The following is a 19,378-nucleotide window of genomic DNA, read 5'->3' on the forward strand; positions in this document are numbered from 1 at the left end:
TAGGAAGGGTTGTTAGACCCAGGTCTAGTGCCAAGCAGAGGAGCAGGTGCAGCTGACACCCGTGATGAAGGTGTGGGGGGAGGAGGGGAGAGCAAAGGTGTTCTCAGGTCCTGAACACCTGAGTAGCTCAAGGGCCCAGGAAGGCAGAGCCTTTCTACAGCTCCACCTCCCATGATCTGGGCTCAGCTCCAGGGTTCACCATCCCAGCCCCTGAGCCTGTTTTTAGGAGTTCTCAGCATTAGTAACAAACACAGGTGCAATCCTTTAAGGTAATGGAGACCTTAAACCTGCCCCTGTTTGGGTGAGGGGAGCACAGTCCCACCCTGGTGCACTGACCTGGGCAGGCCACCACAGACTCCTCTGCCTTCAGCTTGGTGCAGCAAGGGTTTTTGAGCGTTCAGAGGGCAGGGGCACCCCACATGAGAGAGCTGGATAAACGTGGAATTAAGAGATGAGAAAGCATCTCCTGATTGAAGATCTACCCTGAAGACTGCCTGGCTTTTGACTGAAGTACTATGATCACAATACTTATGATATTATCTTATCATACTATTTATATTATTGTACTATGCTGTCCTGCAGAACCTAAAACTGCATTTAGACCTCCTGTTAGTGTGGCCAGCCATGCACTGAAGGGCCTCAGAGGATTTCCTAGGTGTGAGGCGGAAAAATTACCAACAGTCTGGTTTTGTTTGGTTGGAATAAATTTATTTCATCTGTCTGTAAACAAGGTGTTTTTAATAGTTATGGCATTTTTTGAAATGCATATTAAATCAGATGAGTTAGACTGTATCCCAGATGTAACAAAGTGCAGGGAAAGAAATGGACAAATCAGCAACAAGAATTTGTTTAAATCTGTACATTATCCACAAGGCCCAACAACAGAAGCAAATACTAGAATGTCCCTAAGGTAGTGCCAGTCAAAAGAAACCCTCGGAGTCAGTTAAAATCCATCTCACAATAGCAACAGTTCTTTTTTTTTTTTTTAACAATAGTATGGCACAGAATACATATTAAAAAATTCATCACAAGACAGCCAAGTCAGTTACTCCAACCACTACCATCTCCCATTTATTCTTTAGTATACAGAGTTCTGCAGTTCTTGCAATGGACATACAGGTCAGAACCGTGCCTGAACTGAGTTTGGTTACAGACATTTCAGATGACTCGTGGACAAGGCAGCTCACTCCATCATTTCTGCAGCAAGGGTGTGACAGGCCAGATGAAGATTTTTAAATTTTAAATGGTATTTTGACAGTTTAGCTTACAAACTACCAACCTTCATGCAAACAGTGGCTTCAGAGCAGCCAAACTCTGCACCACTGAGTGATCTGGCAGAAAGACTGAAGCCAGTCAGAGCTCCCAGGGTAGCTGAAGGTGGCAGTTTTCCACAATGACATTGCAGTTTCATATTAAAAAACAAAAACAACACCCCCCACCCCCTGACCCCCAAGCTGCAAATTAAAATTGGTCCTATGAGAAACTGAAACCAGACACACTCCAGCTGGTTATACCAGGCTAGCTAATGGCCACGGTGGCAGCCTTGCACAAGTCAACTACAGAACAGGAGCTGGCAAAAAAAAAAAAAAGTGCCTGAGCTATTGTAATGATGGAATGTCTGGGGAGTCCCTAGGATGGTGGTTTAAGGTCATGGGAGGAAGTACATCTGTACCCTTTCATAGTTTTGTGATTGCACTTTTTAAGCAGTACAACCTTCAGACAACATCAAGAAAAAGTAAGAGACTTAAGCCTACAGTGAAGTGCAATGACAAAACTAATGTGACATTAATAGCTTTTGAGTGGCAAATTGGTTAAACAAACCAGGCACTATAAAAATGGGTGTAAGCAAACACATGGGTTTAAAAAACAGAAACAAAGAGAGGGACAGAAGTGAAGATATGCACGCACTTTTTCCTCCCCACCGTGCTCTGTGAAAGGAAGACTAGTGAGCTGTGACTTGCTCAAAGTGCTGAAGAGGCATTGATCAAATTAGATTGTACAATCGGCACCTTGTTTAGTATCTCAGTTGGTTTAGTTTCAGTATCACACTAATTGCTAAGACCAAGCAGAGCCTACACTTGGCATGTTCCCCTCCCCAGTTCCAAGTTCTCATGCATATCATGGTCATGGGGGTGGCCAGATGGGCTGGGTTACCTACAGAGGTTACAGAGATGAACAAGGGGCAGCTGGAGTTATGACAGGAGGAAATGGGTAAATAAAAAACACCAACTACCATCTAGGGTCTGGCAGCACTGAGCACAAGCGGGTGGTGGTGCAGACAGCTGCTACGTGCATGGGGAGAGGCTGCTCAGACATCAGAGCTCCTCAGGTACAAAGCCAGTTGGTATGCTTTCTTGTTGAGTGTCCCTCCATGGACACCTTCCTTTCCCATGACTATAACCAATGCTGGAGTACACAAGGAAACAAAACAGAAATGAAAAGAATTAAAGGGAAAAAAAAAATAACACCTTTCCCCACCAACAAAGGGATACAAAGGAGACACAGGTTCATACCCCATCACCCTGCATTGCTAGTAAAGTTTCCAGAATGTAAGGTTTAAAGCTCACCGCCAGGAAAGTTTAATAGCAATCTTCCCCTAATACTTAACAGTCTGCCTAACAACTAGAACCCAGAGTCTCTCAAGTATTTTGCCATTGAGTATGCCTTCTTATTCAATCCGCCTCCATGGACCCCTTCTTTGCCCATTACAAAGACCAAGACTGAAAGAGAAAAGAAACAAGTTTTTAAAAGAGTGTGTTAGACATGGAAATAATGCAAGTTTTAAGCAGTGCAATAAAAACCCTCAAATTCAAGATCTAGTATTTGGGTATTAAGCTAGTTTAACAGTTTTGTTAAAACGCAGATGTAGACAGGGCTGGGGGAAGGCACAATCTACCCTCAGGGATTTTTTCTAACTGTGGAAGTTGTAAGAGTTCACTGCTAAGAAAAATGTCACTAGCTGTCAGAAAAGCATTGCAGTGCCTCACCATCAGTCATCAGCCAGCAAGGACGTCCTGGCAGCAATTTAAACACCTGTGGGGCAGGGGTGCAGTGTGTGTGCAAGTGGGACTGGAGAGTGACAAAAGGAAATTCCCATGGCCTGTGCTGCAGCAGCCACTGCTGCTATAGGAACCAGAGTAACTGCTCTGATGCTGGTAACCAACCCCAAAGGGTGAGCTGGGCTGAGACTTTCTGTGGAGTAACACAGCTATAAACCACACTTTTTACATAAGACAAAACACAGGGGCAATTGTCATGCTGAGGCTGTCCCGCTCCCCCAGTTCCAGCAAGGTGTCCCAGGCTGCCTGGTGAAAGGAGCCCTGGAGGGTCACCAGCTCTGAACTGCCACAGGTGTCCCCCAGCAGGGAGGGGACACCCTGAGCTCTGGGCTGCCACGGGCCAGGGGCTGCTTGCCAAGCTGGGGATGTGCAGCCAGTCTGCCCACACATGATCACACAGTGGGGCCCCAAGCTGTGCAGGCAGCTCTAGGTTAGATATTGGGAAAACTTTCTCAAAAGGGTTGTCCAGCCCTGGCAGGGGCTGAGTCCCCATCCCTGGAGGGATTTCAAAGCCATGTGCTGTGGCACTTGAGGCCATGGGTCAGTGGTGGCCCTGGCAGCACCGGGAGAAGGGCTGGAACTGATGATCTTGGAGGGCTTTTCCAGCCTTAGTGACTCTATGATTCTATCTCCACAGCAATTTGCTTGTAAAAACTTAAGACAGTTCTCATTGACATTTCACAAGTCAGAACTGTTTCCCTTCAGTGCCACCAATCCTCCTCCTGCATGCCTGCCCTGGGCTTTAGCCTACACACACTTGCTCTGCCTTTGGTTTCACACCTGTAAGCTGAAGTCTTGTCACTCATGAACCTGTTCCACAGCCAGCCCAAAAATGCTAGCCCAGGTGTTCCAACATAAGGCACACCACTCCTAGACAGTGTTTCATAGCCCAGATGGGTGGCTGCCCCATAATAGGTTTTACTGGAAGTTAAATGAAGAGCACGAGGAGCAGGTGTGTGAGCATGAAGCACATTTCTCAGTGGTACCAAAGTGGATGGGCTTTTTCTGCCAGGACAGACTTCAGCAGGCTCAATAGGAAGTGCAAGAAGGGTTAGTGTAGAACTTTTTAGGTAGGAGCAGCTCATACATGAGATTCACATCTCTGCAGAATAAGCTTTCCATCAAGCAATTTACGAGAAAGCTGCAGCCACTGCCTGTCATTAACAGACCCCTCCTGAGCTATCAAGTGATGGAATGCCAGCTAAGGCTGTTTGGAGCTGCAGCCTGCTTCCTTCTGCTTGTCAGAGACCTGTTAAGGACTGCACAGCCTGGTGCTGGGCTGGGATGCAGGAGGGAATGGGGATGAGTGTAATTCTCAGTCAGAACTCAGAGCACCACCATCCACCCCCTGCATCACTTCCCAAAATTAGCCATTAAATACAGGAGTTTGATTTTCTTAATAGCTGGAGTCTATGCTCAGGGTCACATTTCTAATTGAGAGATCTGAAGAGAGAGGAAAAAAAGGGGTGCTTACCTCGTCCAGCTCTGCCTACAGCAACATTATATGTCGGCTCACCACCTTGACTCTTTGTCCTGATGTCCATTGTGCAGTCACCATCGACATACAGGCTATCTCTGATCACAGAGCACTTCTTTGCACCAAGGGTCAGACCATTGGTGAAGAAACCCTCTCGGTCTTTTCCTACAATCATATCTATTTCTCCTGGCTGTCAAAGGAAAGAGATGGGAGTTAGCACGGCGGGCACACGGCTGCAATCTGTGCCGAGCGCGGCGCGGCGAGGCCGAGGCAGTGATTCCCGCGGCTCCCGCAGGAAGTGCTCCAGCACACGGGGCTTTGTTCGCCGCCGGGATCGCGGCCCGGGCCCGTTATAGGGCGCTCGCCGCAGGCCGGCCCCGGGCGGGCGGGCCGTGTCCGCACCTGTCCCCGGAGCCCGGCCCGGGGCCCGCCCGCGCCGCGGCTCTGCCCGCCGCGGGGCCCGGCCGCTCCCGCCGCCCGCTCGGCCCCGCGCTCCCCGGCAGGGCCCGGCCGGGGCCGGGGCGCGGCGGGCCCGGCCGCACCGCGGCGGCCGCAAAGTGCAGCGTCACGGCGGCCCGGCCCCCCGCCCGCGGCCCGGCGGCTCCGCTCCGCCTCGGCCGGCACCGGGCCGGGCCCGCCGCGCCCGGGCGGGGCCGAGCGGGGCCGGGGAGCCGCGGCGGCGGCGGCTCCGCTCGGGGCTCCCGGGGGGCCGGGGCGGCGGGGCCGGGCGGGCCGGGGGCGCGGGCGGCAGGGCGGGGGAGCATCAATGGCAGAGCGCCATCTTGGCGGAGAAAACATGGAGCCGGCGGCGCGGCAGCGCTCGAGCCGCCTTCCTCCGCCTCCCTCCGCCTTCCTCCGCCGCACCGGCCGCGCCGCGCCCGCCGCCCGCGCCCCCCGCCCCGGGCCGCCCGCCGCCCCCGCCCCGGCCCCGGCCCCGCGCCGCTCCCGCCGCGCACAAAAAGGCGGCCGGGCCCGCGCCCCCCGCCCGCAAGGTGCCCCCGGCCCCGGCCCCGCTCCCGGCCCCGGCCCCGGCCCCGCTCACCGTGATGCTCTGGAAGATGCCGCCGGCCGTGGCTGCCCAGACGTACTTGGCGTCGCAGTAGCCCACAATGGCGGCCTCCTGGCAGCAGCCATCGCACATCAGGTTGTCCACGTAGCTCTGCCAGCCGGCCATGGTCGCGGGGCGGCGGGCGAGGGCGAGCGGGCGGCGGGCGGGCCGGGGGCGCGGGCGGGCGGCGGTCCCGGCGGTGCGGCGGCGGAGCGGACCGAGCGCTGCGGCGGCGGCGGCGCGGCCCAGCCCAGCCCTGCGCTGCCGCGCCGGGGGCGGGGGGAGGAGGGGCGCGGCCGGCGCCGCCCCCGCGGCCGGGGGGAGCGGGCCGGGGCCGGCAGCGGGGCCGGGCGGGGCCGGCAGCGGGGCCGGACCGGACCGAACCGGACCGACAGCGGTGCCCGGTGCTCGGGGCCGGGGCCGGGGCCGCTCGGATGTCAGAGGTCGGTGCGGGCAGCCCCGGGACCGCTGCGGGGGCCCGGCCCGGCCCGGCCCGGCTCGGTTCGGTTCGGCCCGGCCCGGTGGAATCGCGGAGCGGGCGGTGCCGGACCCTCCCCGGGGCTCGGGCCGCAGGGGCAGAGGCGCGGCCGGGATCGGTGAGTACGGGCGGCGGCGCCTGCCGGGGCTCCCGGGGCTCCGAGGCTGGGCGCTGCGGTGCCCGGGGCGCCCGGCGGGTCACGGCTGTGCCGCCGGTCCCTCCTGCCGCCCCGCTGCCCGTCCCCGGTTCGTGCTGTTCGTGTCCCCCGCCCGCTGCGCCCCTCGGACGGTACCGAGCCCGTCCTCCCCCGCCCGTCACCGCTGCTCCCCGCCTCGCTCACCGGCGTCCCCCGCCATTTATTTTTCCAGGGGTTGTAAGCGGCGGTTTGGGGGTTGTTGTTCCAGGTCCCACAGTGTCCATGGCAGTAACTGAGTTCCACGCTCCTTACAGCGCCGGGCTGGCGCCGCTTTTCGCTGCAGTGATGCTGGGCCCGGGGCACGATGCCTTGGTGCTCCTCGCCTGTCCTGGGTGTTCACTGCACCTTCAGGGCGTGTTTCGAGGCAAATGCTGCGTTTCCGCACGGAGGTTGGTGTGGGGTCATCCCGCTGTGGAGCAGGGTGGGTTTGTGTCGCTGGGGGCTGCTGTGGCTCTCGGACGCTGGTGGGATGTGCCGTGGCTCTCCGTGTCCCGGCTTTGTGGATAAAGTTCAACAAGTTAGACCTCATCCCTGAATATGCCAAGGCATCCAATACAATACATGAATCTGCCTTTTCCTGACCTTTCCTTAACCTTTCCTTTTACCTTTCTTTTCCTTAAGTCCCAGGTATTTATAATGGATACCCCTAGAGCACACTTCAGGGTTTCATGGTCCTTTAACAACCTCGGTCTGTTGTCATGGGATTGAGTGTTGTTTAGTACTAATTACTTGGATTACTAGGTACTTGGAAAAGAGCTCATTTGCATCTTTTACCTTAATTCCATGAGAGTTTTTTTCTCTGTTTTGTTTTCACAGTGCCTTTATCCCTCTGAATTTGGACAGCATCATCCACGTATCCCAGAAATATTCTCATGTTGCTGTATCTACCAGTGAGTTGCAGTCTTTAAAGTTGCTTTCAGCTTTTAAAATAGCTAAAGCTCTTTGTGAAGTTTGGTTTGCCTTCATCATCCTGCTTCCAGAGATTCCTTCCATGGGAAGCAGAAAAGGTTCTCTCTGTCTGAAGATGCCACTGAGGGTCACTTCTTTGCTTACCCCTGGCCTGTAGGAAATCCCAGTTAAACATTCTTACTGGCACAAAATGGGATGCATCCATCAGAAATGAATGGGAGGCTGATGCACCCCTTAGTTTAAAATTGATAGACACAGTAGGTCATTTTAACAGCACTGTCTAGACTCACATATTAATTGGACTGCTTGTAAGCTGTAGCCATATGCTAAATAGTTAAAATCATTATTTCTTGCATTTTAGTCTCTTCCCACATTTCACCTGGTGGTTCTTTCTGGAATTTAATTGCACACTACAGCCACAGTTTGGTAGGATTTTGTGCAGCTTGTAACAATTACTGGTCTTTTGCTTCAGTTCAGAACTTTGTCTAAAATTGATGTTGGATCACGTCAAAGCAAAATAATAATTGGGAAGAATTCTAAGGTACCAGCTGTGCTTAACCAAAGTGTACTCACTATTTGCAGCTTTGTGAGAAACTTGACTGCTTTTATATTGTTAACAGAAAAACTGATATTGGCCGAAGACTTGAAGGGGAGTTATATTTTGTGAGTAATGTAACTTGTTTTTTTCTGTGAGATCTTGTAGCTACCAGTACTGCTGCTGTGCTTGGAATGATGAGACAGCCAAAGGCAGGACTTCTCACAGCAGGGCTGCTTAGCTTGGGAAATACTGATAAATTGAGATGTTTTGTCCAGCCATTATGATGCCGCAGGTTCTAACTGTGAAACAAACTGTGAAAATTGCATATTTATATGTGCAAAACTTGGAACTGGGTTTAAAAAATCTGTAAATTCAAAATGCAACAAAGGTTAAGGCCACAGTAGAGAATTTTATTGCACAGCTGCTGCACCTGTGCATGAAGAAGGTCCTGCCCCATACTAGCATAGCTGTGGCTGCACAGCACAGGGCCTTGTACAATGGCACTGAAACCATCCACAGAGCTCTGAAATAAAGCTGCTTTTCTGGTGTGTGTTGCATTGTTTGGAAAGATGGTTTAACTCCATGTTAACTCTAGGGTGAGAGTTTCATCTCCTTAGAGGATTTTGGCCTGGTATGGTTTAGCAATAAGCTAGCTCAGCAAAACCTTTGTCTTCCTATGTAAGACAGTGATGTGAGCAGTTCTGAGGGGTTTCCCTTGCTTGTTCTCTGTTTAACCATCAAGTGCAAACAAACCCACAGTGTAACTCTGAAAATCATGTGCAAGCATAGGGATATGGCTATTTTCAGAGCATGAAATTGCCTCTGTTTCAGTGGCTTCCAGAGGTACCTAAAATAGGAGGAAGGGCAGTTCTTTGGGGATGTGATTTACAGAGTGACCAAAGCACTAAAAGAGATATCTGAAGACATGGAACTTTGCTCATCTTTAGGATTTTTAAGGTGAATTTTTGATCTCGGTGGTGGCCAACAGGAAATAAACCTTGTTCTTAGAAATTGAAGTACATTGTATGTAAATTCATACTTGAAGAGGTCTCAGTTGGTGATGGTGTTCTTGCTGAGTCCCTGTAGAGTAACAGGTGCAGAGCTGGATGTGGCTCAGCTTTCTGTGCCTCAGTTCCTGAGCAGTGCTTAGACCCTGCAGGGTTTGTGTTGCTTACAGTCAAGCAAACAGGACCCACAAAACTGTTAACTTTTTCAGCTGTGAAATCAGGGTATGAAACGGTGAAATGCATTAGGTTTGTGGAGAGCTGACACAGTGCTGGGAAGGTGGGAAATACTCAATCTGAGGCCTTTATGTTCCTTTGCCCAAACTCGTGGTGACTCATCACATGCCTCTGGCAACTGGCTGTTGCAGTGGGTGAAAGGTTGTGGGGAAGTTAATCTTAAAAGCCAAATCTAAGGCTGGGAAATGCAGTGAGAGGGTTGGAGAAGCACAGGGTTAGAGGGAGAGAAGCAGAAAAGTGGAAGATGGAGCACAGCAGGCACAGGCTCTTGGCACAGTCATTTTTAATGGATGTTTGTGCAGTGTGGTTTAACAGGGACAGTTAACAATCTTACTGTGGTGTAAAGTCTGGACCTGTGCCCCTGTGCACACTTCACTGACCCCAATGAGAAGTGATAAAAGATGAGAGAGAAAATTTACTTTCCACAGGCTTCATCTGCTTGGTTTTTTCTCTGCCACAGTCGACTGGGAGAAAAAATTTAGCTTTTTGATAGCTGATGTGCATTTTTTCACTGTGCTAGCATGCATTAAGAAGAAAAGCCAGTTCTGAGTGTTGTGGTGCATGGCAGGAGCCTGGGGACACTCCCCTGGGCAGCAGGGCATGGCTGCACTCTTCCTCTCAATGCTGCCAGTGAAGCCTCTTGGAGGAGGCTCTGCAGCCCTGGCCATGCTGCAGGTGCTGCAGGGGCTGCAGGTGCTCTGCTCCAGGAGCTGCAGGTGCTCCAGGAGCTGCAGGTGCTGCAGGGGCTGCAGGTGCTCTGCTCCAGGAGCTGCAGGTGCTCCAGGTGCTCCAGGTGCTCCAGGAGCTGCAGGTGCTGCAGGGGCTGCAGGTGCTCTGCTCCAGGAGCTGCAGGTGCTCCAGGAGCTGCAGGTGCTGCAGGGGCTGCAGGGGCGCTGCTCCAGGAGCTGCAGGTGCTCAGCTCCAGGAGCTGCAGGTGCTGCAGGGGCTGCAGGGGCGCTGCTCCAGGAGCTGCAGGTGCTCCAGGTGCTCCAGGAGCTGCAGGTGCTGCAGGGGCTGCAGGGGCGCTGCTCCAGGAGCTGCAGGTGCTCCAGGAGCTGCAGGGGCTGCAGGGGCGCTGCTCCAGGAGCTGCAGGTGCTCAGCTCCAGGTGCTGCAGGTGCTCCAGGGGCTGCAGGTGCTCAGCTCCAGGTGCTGCAGGGGCTGCAGGTGCTGCAGGTGCTCAGCTCCAGGTGCTCCAGGAGCTGCCAGGGGCACCTGCAGCCCCTGCCCACCCCTGGCCTGGATGGAGCTCCATCTGCCTGCACTGGCCACTCTGGTGATCCAGCAGGATGGAACAGAGAGCACACGAGCAATCAGTGCCTGCTGCTACTCTGGCAGCACCTCCTGCCCTGTTTTTTAGCAGAGTGCTGTAAATCGTGATTTCAATTTAATATAAACGAAAATTAAAATATTGCAGCAGAGTCTGCTTGATCTAGTATGTGCATTATAATCATTAACACCCTTCAGTGTGCTCTCAGCTTCATAAGTTGAGTATCCTGGAAATGTGCTGCAGGTTCAGGCTGATGCCTGGGCTGTGCTGAATAGAGGCAATGCAGTTCTGAGCAAAGTACCTGGTTGTATTTTGGGATGTGGAGGGGATGACCACCCTTTCTGTTTGCTGTGCTCATGCAAGAATACTTTTGTATTTTCACTTTGTGCTACAAAGCTAACATTTCAGAATCATCTGTTACAAATCACCTCATTTTTCCTCCATGTGTTACCCTTGAAAATATTGAACAAATAGGAAAAAAAAGGAAAATTAGCTTTGGAAATGTATTGTTCATACTTTTCGTTTAGCAAGCACCATGTCTCACAGGCCACACAGACACATCAGAAATTTAGGACCATCTTTTCCTGCCACATAAGTAACTGGAAGTAGATTTAGTTTTGTTCTAGGGTGCCTGTGATCTTATCAGCAAGAAACTGGTTTAGTCAAAACTCTTGTCCAAGCACTGAAGTAATCATAAAATAAACTGAAGTTGGGAACCAGAATGGTGGCATTAATAACAGATTTTGTCATTAAAGCACTGTGTATTGTTTAGTTGCTTCACTACAAAATCTGACATTGAATTTCAGTCTTGTTTGGAGGCTTTGTGCAGACCAGCAGGGCACAGGGACAGGTGGGGGGCCCAGAAAGCCTCAGCAGGGCATGGAGCATTTGTGGGGTGCCCTTAACAGGTCCTGCAGAGATTGCACAGAAATTGCCATTGTGTTCTCTTAAGAAAGCTTTGCTTGTTTGTTTTTTTAAATAAATCTGTTATTTGCCTCAGGAATGCCTGTTATGCTCGTTCTGGGACATTACAGGAAGGTCTTTTGAAATCTCACACCTAAACTTTAGAGCTATTCTGTCATTTGCCATTGCACTACATCTGTCACTCTGCAGCCCTCCAGAGAAGTGGAGCTTCAATACTTGCTAATTTACAAAATGTTCAGCCACTTTGGTTCATTTTGATTGCAGTGAACAAAGGAGGGTGTGGGCCAAAGTCTTTCATTTCTATCACAGCTGAGTATCAGTAGGTGACCAGCAGTAATTTTGTCATGTTGGGCCCCTGTGGCAGGGACAAAACCACTCCTTGAATACAAGAGGCTTGAGCAGGACATGGGCACTGGGCTGCCCTGCAGCAACGGGACAGATGTGATTCCCAGGGGTTCAGAAGAGCTTTTTGGATCTCTGCAGACTGTAGTTGTGGAAACGTGGGCACTGGTGAACAGAGTGTTGTGAGGAAGAGACATTTGCCAGAGCAGGATTGGATCAGCTGAGTCTGGCCCTGCAGCCTCTGATGGCTGTTCTCTTTGTCTCCCCAGGTCATGGAACATTTGTGCTTGAGCTAGTTCCAGAATGACTCCATGCCCAGGGAGTGGGACAGGGCTCTGGGTGCTGTGTCTGCAGTGGGACAGGGCTCTGGGTGCTGTGCCCTGTGTCTGCAGTGGGACAGGGCTCTGGGTGCTGTGTCCTGCAGTGGGACAGGGCTCTGGGTGCTGTGTCCTGCAGGGCTCTGGGTGCTGTGTCCTGTGTCCTGCAGTGGGACAGGGCTCTGGGTGCTGTGCCCTGTGTCTGCAGTGGGACAGGGCTCTGGGTGCTGTGTCTGCAGTGGGACAGGGCTCTGGGTGCTGTGCCCTGTGTCTGCAGTGGGACAGGGCTCTGGTGCTGTGTCTGCAGTGGGACAGGGCTCTGGGTGCTGTGTCCTGTGTCCTGCAGTGGGACAGGGCTCTGGTGCTGTGTCTGCAGTGGGACAGGGCTCTGGGTGCTGTGCCCTGTGTCTGCAGTGGGACAGGGCTCTGGGTGCTGTGTCCTGCAGTGGGACAGGACTCTGGGTGCTGTGTCCTGCAGGGCTCTGGGTGCTGTGTCCTGTGTCCTGCAGTGGGACAGGGCTCTGGGTGCTGTGTCTGCAGTGGGACAGGGCTCTGGGTGCTGTGTCCTGTGTCCTGCAGTGGGACAGGGCTCTGGTGCTGAGTGCTGTGTCCTGCTGTGTCCTGCAGTCCCCTCCCTGCCCTTGGAAGGCTCCATCCAGGCTCTGGGTGCTGCCCAGTGCCCAGGACAGAGCCACAGCAGCAGCAGCAGCTGCCCCTGGAATGGTAGGGACAGCCAGGGCTCCAGGAATTGCAAACCAAGTGACCTAATTCAGCTCTCCTGGGCAGCCCTCAGCTGCTCCACGCCACGCTGCAGCTGACTCATCACTTCAGGGTGCCAGGGATGGAGCTTTCCGGCCCTAAGGACTTTGCTGGTTTGTTATTAATTTTAAATTGATTAAAATGAATTTTTAAAATACCAGGAGACACTTGCCTAAAGAAATGGTTATTAAGAAAAGAAGGAAGTAGTTGGTCTGTGGGAGTTAACCGTGTGCTTAGCAGCTGCTGGCTCCTGCAGCTGAGCACACCCGTTGCAGCTTGGAGGAGTTTTATGTCAGCTGTTCTGTCCTGGCAGATTGGCAAGAACAGGATTAATCCATCATTATTATAAAAACCTGAGAACCACAAACTGTCCTTGCTTACACCCAGTGCAGCCCCCTGGTGTCCTTGTCCACAGCAGGGTGGTATTCCAATCTCAGCTGCACAACTTTGTCCAGAACTCAAGATCTCCTGGGGAGCTGCATCCCTGCAGGAGCATCCCTTTCTCCCCAGCATCTCCCAGTGCCTGGCGAGCTCCTGACAAGGTCCCAGACTGCCTGGGGTGCCTGTGGGCTGTCTGTGCTGGGAACAGGCTGTGTCCCTGCTCAGCCTCCCAGGAGGAGCCAGCGCCAGGCTGGGCAGGACAGATGGGTGGGGGATCGTTTTTAGCTCTGTCGGAGGGCAGTTCTCAACCAGCCTCTCCCGGGGGTGTTCTCAGTGCTGTGCCCACCCTGCTGTGCAGGGGGAGCTGCCTTCCCCTGGAGCAGGGGCATTGCTGTCCCCAGTTTCCATCTGCTGCAGGGTGGCTGCACGAGTCAGCCTTGTGCAGAGATGAAGGTTTCCCTTGTGCTTCTCCCCTTTCCTGTGCTGGGGCAGTGGGTGCAGCCACTGCCCTGAGCATCCTTCTGAGCCATGGTGGGCTCAGGGAGGGAGGAACCCCCTTGGGGCTGCAGGAGCAAGGTCAGAGCTCAGGCTGCACAGGGGTCTCTCCCTGAGAGCCCATCCTGGGCTCAGCATTCTGCTCTGGAGCAGGGGCTGCATGGCCAGGGTGCCAGGTCTGGCCCTGCTGTGCTGGCAGGGATGGAGCTCTGTCCCAGGGACAGGCAGGGGGAGCCCAGCAGCACAAACAGATTAATTGATGTGGTTGCTTGTCTGGTAAATAAACACCAACAAATTATTTTTTTTTTATTTTAAATGGGCAGGTGGAAGGTTCCACAGTGCTTCAGACAAGACAGAGCAGGAAGGAGAGGAGTGAAGGAGCAGAATATGGAATGCACCTGGAGACAGTGCAGCAGCAGACATTGTCTGTCAGCCTCTTGTATCTCTGTCTAAAAAAAGAGACTTGTTATTTCAGTGAAACCAAAGAATGAAAATTAAAAAGTGAAACCAATACAGAATAGAAGACTTCTGCAAAAACAATTTGACACTTCCTATTGATTGAAGTAATGGAGCAGCAAATTCTACCAACTTGCATAAAAGCACCTTTGGTCTGCTTTAAGAATCCCTGTGGAAGATCAGTGGTGCAGTCCTGTGCTGTCCAGCTGTGTGTTCTCCCTCCAGGTGTCAGAAGCTGAGGCTGTGACTCCACCTGCTGAGGCAGAGCTTATTTCTCCTGAGTGTCTCTGGGGCTTTGCAGGTGAGCTCAAGGTCCTGCTCCCTGCCTGGAGGAGCTCATCCCCCTGCATCCTCTCACAGCAGCTGGGGTGGTGGGCTCTGCCTTGGGGCTTCTGTCCCTCCAGTGGCAGCAGAGTTTGTCCTGGGAGGGTCTCACTGGCTGGGCTTCACCTGGGGTCTGGGAATGATGGCAAGGAGCAGTTTGTGTTGTGTGGACATGGCATCTAGACAGATGTACTGTGGTTTTTGTGGAGCTTTTAACATGTTTCAGTTTCTTTCCAACCAGGCTACATTCCAAATTAGTAAATTATATGAACAAATTCCTTTTTGTGCTCAGAAAAAATCAGATTTAGTATTTTACTCAAATTAGAAAATTATGAAGCCAAGTAGGAAGAGCACTGGGTTACAAAATGTTCTTGCTTCGTTCATTTTGCCAGTTATAATTTTAGTTTTAATTATTTATGATACTTCATGATGTACTAGTTAATTTACAGTAGGATATTTTGGTACAGTATTAAAATTACTGACAGGGGAGTTACTGCAACACTTGCTGTTTACCATTTGCTGAGTAATATACACATTAATTATGCATATATTAGAATGGCTTTAAAGTATGTGTAGCCTCAGCTGGAGGGTTAAGGTGTATTAGACATGTTTGTTCTTCATATAGTTAAAAATAGTGTCCTCTAAGACCTGATCCTAAAGTAGTACATGAAATCAGTGCCTATTCATGGAAGGGAGGTTCTGGCAGTGTGAAAATTCTTCCAGTCTTTGTAGGGCCAGGCCTCATCAAGCAGACATTAAAGAGCATTTTAAGAGTGTTTTAAGGGCAATATTCTTGTATAAAGTTATTTTATTCCTATTTCTTTTTAGATGAAAGTGTCCAACAAGTCTTCTCAGTCCTGTGCAAGCTGCTGCAGAATCTGTTCAAGCACTGCTGCTGTTTATGAGAACACAGGTGTAGGGATTGGAAAGTGCAGTCCTTGGGCACATGAAACGTGACTTTGAGAGAAAAAATGCTGTCCGATTCACAAGGAAAACAAACTTGAAAGTAAAGCAAATATTTTTTCACACTTGTTTAAGTTTTATCACTCAACTGTGCTATTTCTAGTAGTTGTAGACATAACATTTTGCAGGAAGAATTTTGACAGATCTATTCAGCTGACAGTGCTGAGTTTCCCTGTGCTGATGGCACATCTTGCCAACAGTGCTATCCTGTGGTGGGAGCTGTGCTCAGTCACCTACAAGACAACTGGCTGCCCTCCTGGTGCATTTCCATTGTCTGGAGCCAGAGGTAGGATGTGCCCAACTAGACCAGTTCAAACACCCCAACACGTCCATTCTTGTTTGGTGGAAATGTGGTTTGTGTTCTTGGAGCAAAGCAATTACAGCCTCTGCATTGTCACAGGTTCTGCTAATTACTGGTAAGAGCTGTTGAGCATCAAGAAACCCACAACAAACAAACCAAAGCAAGCCAGCTGTGAGGATCTCTGCCCAGCAAGTGTCCTGCCTCACCCCCAGTTCTGCCTCTGTTAGCCCCAGGCTAAGGGTACTGCTGAGACAAGGGGGATTCACCCTGGAGCTCTCCCCACAGCCAAGCCAAGGGTTTAGTTCCTGCTCCCCCAATATCTGTGCTTCCTTTCTGTCCCGGAGCAGAGCCTGGGGCCCCCCAGGAAAACTGGAGACAGACCCCGGGTCCTTGCTGGATTTCCAGGGAATCCAGGGAGCACAGCCCATGGTGTGGTGTGACACCAGCTTGCAAGTAACTCTGCTTCTAAGCATAAAGGCTTGGAGACATCAACAATTGTCCTGTTAAGGAGAAATCTGCAACACTTAATTGAGCAATTCTTCAGCATGAACTTAGGCAGGGCTTGGTCTGTCTACCTTGGGAGATGCAGAGTCCTTCAGTGGCTGTTATTTTCTACATTTCTTTGAGAATTTTGTGTGTGTGTTTTCTGCAGAAAGACAGAAAAATCATTAAAGGAATTACTCTTTTTTTTCCTTTTAATTTGCTCATAAGGAAATTGAAAGTGAGGAAATCTCACCAGGAGGAACACCCACGTGCAGGTACCAAATGCCTGCATGCACCTACATTCAAAGGATGCAAAGAGGCTGAATTTTAAATGTGCTACAGAACAAAGTAGGGCCAGCTGGAGGATTTCCTGCTGGAGAAAGGAAAAGCCTGTGGAGGCAGTGGGTCGGAATGCTGAGCAGTGACACATTCCTGGTGGCTGTAAATAGTGTGTTTGGGAGGAGGGGAAGGGAATATCTTGATTTGGTTATTTGCATGAGTGAACTCTTCCAGTTAATGATTTGATTTTTCATTTAGCATTCAAACTGTTTGTGGGGTTTTGTATATGTATATAAAATATATACATATACATAAAATATATATGTATACATATACATATACGTATACATATGCATATGCATATACATATACATATACATATACATATACATATACATATACATATACATACACATACACTTATTTGGGGTGAGGTTCAGTGACTGTTCCTGTTCATGTACCAGGGACTGATGAATAAAGCTTGTTGGAGTCAAGGAAAAACTGCCATTTAATTCAGTACTTCTCTTGCAGTCTCAATCTCACCATACCTCTAATTTTAACTGCAGGCTGAATCATTTTCATCCTACTGCTTTGAGATCAGGCGTGTTCTGCTATGTTTGGGAAGTACAATGCTTTTTCTCTCTCTTAGTCAGATCTGTCCTGCCAAGCTTCTATCACTTGGTGCTCTTGGATATAAAAATAACATACAGCCAAGGATGATTTGCAGAGTTAGCTTTATTACTGTAAGGAAAATTGAAGCATAACGGATGCCAGCATTCATCATGCAGATTGATTTATAAAAATAAATTAAATGGGAAGTATTAGTCGCAGTGAAACATTTAACCTTGTTCTGACATAATTCCTCAGGGCAAAGTTTGCACTGTGTGTGCAGTGCAATCCTTCCACAGAACTTCTCACTGGGTTTGGTTCCTCTGTGGTTTACTGGCTCCTCATCTGTCAGACCTTCAGCTGAAGCTGCAGTGGTTAATGTTTGTCTAATTAAAGCACTGTCTTATTCCCTGTTCTTAAAACTACCTGATTTGTTTTTCACAAGTCCAGATACTTCCATTTGAGACAGAGTCTTGGCATGGCAGATGCAGGTGCAGTAGCTGTGGCCTGGCAGTGCTGTGACCGTGGAGAGGCTGGCAGGTGAAGCCCTGCAGGTAGGGCTGTCCAAACTGCATCTGCAACACCCTGCTGCATGTGGGGAGAGAGCAGCAGCACCAGGGAAACACCACGGTGTGCATGTGGGATTGCAGCACAGCAGAAACATTATCCCCTGCCTTAGGATGAGCATGGCAAGGCTAGAAAAACACTGAGAGTGGCACAAATCCAAGATTGAGCAAACCTGCTCTGTTTATCTACAAGATCTGGTTGTGAATCTGGGTTGATCTAATTTTGCATTTAGAGTTTAGCTTCTTCACATGAATTTGAATTGTAAAGCAGTGACTGATACTTATTTAATTTTACTTTGAGATAATTTGAATCTGCATCTCAGCAACAACTTGGGTTTTTGGACAGCACAAGAGACACTGCACTGTACACTTCTGTAACAGAAGTGAATAGAAATGCATTGCACCAACTGAGGTAGAGTTGTTTCACCTCTCAGCATGGAAAATGTCCCAGTGCTGCCATTGCATCCTACTGTGCCACCAACCCTGTGCTGGGCTCCATGGGGCCAGGCTGGCAGAGAGGTGGGGAGCAGGGAGAGGAGCCCTGGCTCTGGATGTTCCTGCCAGGCTGGCACATCTTCCACTTGCTAATGCAGCTGTGGGCTTTGGCCCATAGCATCTCTGCTTGTGAAGCTCTGCTTTACTTGCACAGTCAGAAAGGCAGAGCAGTCTCTGCTCTCTCTGGAGTGTGAGTCAGGTTTGCACAATCCCAAACCAGGCTGGCCCTGCAGTGCCTGCCTGTGGAGACAGGCCAGCAGCTGTCAGCCATGAGTGCAACAACTGGTGCTTTACACGAGAAAAGATGCCTTGCTTTTACTTGGCTTTGTCTGTCTATTTTCTGCCATTGAGTGGTTTCAGCCCCAGTTTTGGGCTCTTTGCCCTGGTCAGCCTGACAGCAGCAGGACCAGCAGCAGGGGTCTGTGGGGGTTGTTTGTGCCTCCAGTGGGATCCCCAGAGATCCCCCTGTGGCAGGAGCACTGCACAAGCACAGAGCAGGCACGAGGGCCACGGGAGGTGTCTGTGCACTGTGGTTTGCTCCCGGGCTGAGTGCAAGGCTGTGCTGATCAGACTTGTCCTGCAGCAGCTGCTCGTCTGGTTGTGCCTTTCCATCATCAACAAGCAGGTGCTGCCCATAGGAACAGGCTGTGCTTCATTGCCAGTTCCCTAAAAGCTGCCCCCTGAAAACCTGGGTTTGTATTTTAGCCATGGACTTACCCGTTGTTGGAAAAGAAAACGGGTACAAGTGCATGTCCCCCAGCTGGGCAGACTCGAGTGTCCCTGTTTGTTTTTCTGCTGCCCTGTTCATCCCATACTGTCCACAGAGCATTTCCAGCTCTTGCAAAGGGTCAGGGATGGAGCACAGATCAGCATTGACTGAGGGACGAGGGCTCAGTGTTTGGAATACACAAAAGGAGATCTTCACCTAACTTCCCTGGCTTCTGCACAACAGTAGGGACGGTGTTGGAAGAAGCACCTCTTCCTATATTGAAGATAAATTTATTAAGAAAAATATAGACTAAAATGAAGGAACACTTAAAAATATGAAAAAGCGAACAACTATGGAATCAGTGAACAGTGTATGCCAGGGCTTCAAAGGGTGGTCCCTTTGTGCAGCTCCTCAGTCTGGGTGAGGTACTCCAGTGGAGTTAATGGTGTGAGTGGCTCGTCAGAGAGCTTGTCCAGGGTGTTTGGTGACTGATCAGGGGTCAGGTGAGAAGATCTGAGGCTGCTCAGGGGCAGAGGGGAGAGTGAGTCACTGACATGTGCTCGAGTGGGATTAACGCGGTAAATGGAGAGCAAACACAAGTGATTATTGGCATTCAAAAGCAGCTAATCTTGGAACGTGCCAGTCTGCATCTGCCGTTTTTGCACCCTTGTCTCCCGCAGGGCTTTATTCTGTCTGTAAGATGGTGATGGCAGTCCCTGCTCAGCAGCCTTGCCATGCCCTGTGTTAGCAGTTCACTGCC

At 50.8% G+C, this 19,378-nt stretch overlaps 1 protein-coding gene and 1 long non-coding RNA gene across 4 annotated transcripts; one reads left to right on the forward strand and one right to left on the reverse strand.

The window, feature by feature from the left end:
- Window positions 1–970: 970 nt before the first annotated feature.
- PFN2 (profilin 2) lies at window positions 971–5,870 on the reverse strand. 2 transcript variants are annotated; one of them, XM_079315141.1, is made up of 3 exons: window positions 5,579–5,870; window positions 4,534–4,726; window positions 971–2,406 (listed from the first exon to the last, which is right to left on the reverse strand). In XM_079315141.1, the coding sequence occupies exons 1-3, from the start codon at window positions 5,708–5,710 to the stop codon at window positions 2,309–2,311; spliced, it is 423 nt and encodes a 140-aa protein (XP_079171267.1). In that variant the 5' UTR covers window positions 5,711–5,870; the 3' UTR covers window positions 971–2,308. The 2 variants fall into 2 exon arrangements, with proteins under 2 accessions (XP_079171267.1, XP_079171266.1); XM_079315140.1 differs by having other exon boundaries at window positions 971–2,720; window positions 5,579–5,864.
- Window positions 5,871–6,740: 870 nt separating this feature from the next.
- On the forward strand, window positions 6,741–15,540 carry LOC306806413. 2 transcript variants are annotated; one of them, XR_013775466.1, is made up of 4 exons: window positions 6,741–7,148; window positions 13,757–13,996; window positions 15,042–15,219; window positions 15,377–15,540. It is a non-coding gene; the product is annotated as an uncharacterized lncRNA (long non-coding RNA). The 2 variants fall into 2 exon arrangements; XR_013775467.1 differs by lacking the exon at window positions 15,377–15,540 and having other exon boundaries at window positions 15,042–15,239.
- The last annotated feature ends 3,838 nt before the right edge of the window (window positions 15,541–19,378 follow it).

Source organism: Erithacus rubecula (genome assembly GCF_903797595.1).
Source record: "Erithacus rubecula genome assembly, chromosome: 11".
NCBI lineage: Eukaryota > Metazoa > Chordata > Aves > Passeriformes > Muscicapidae > Erithacus > Erithacus rubecula.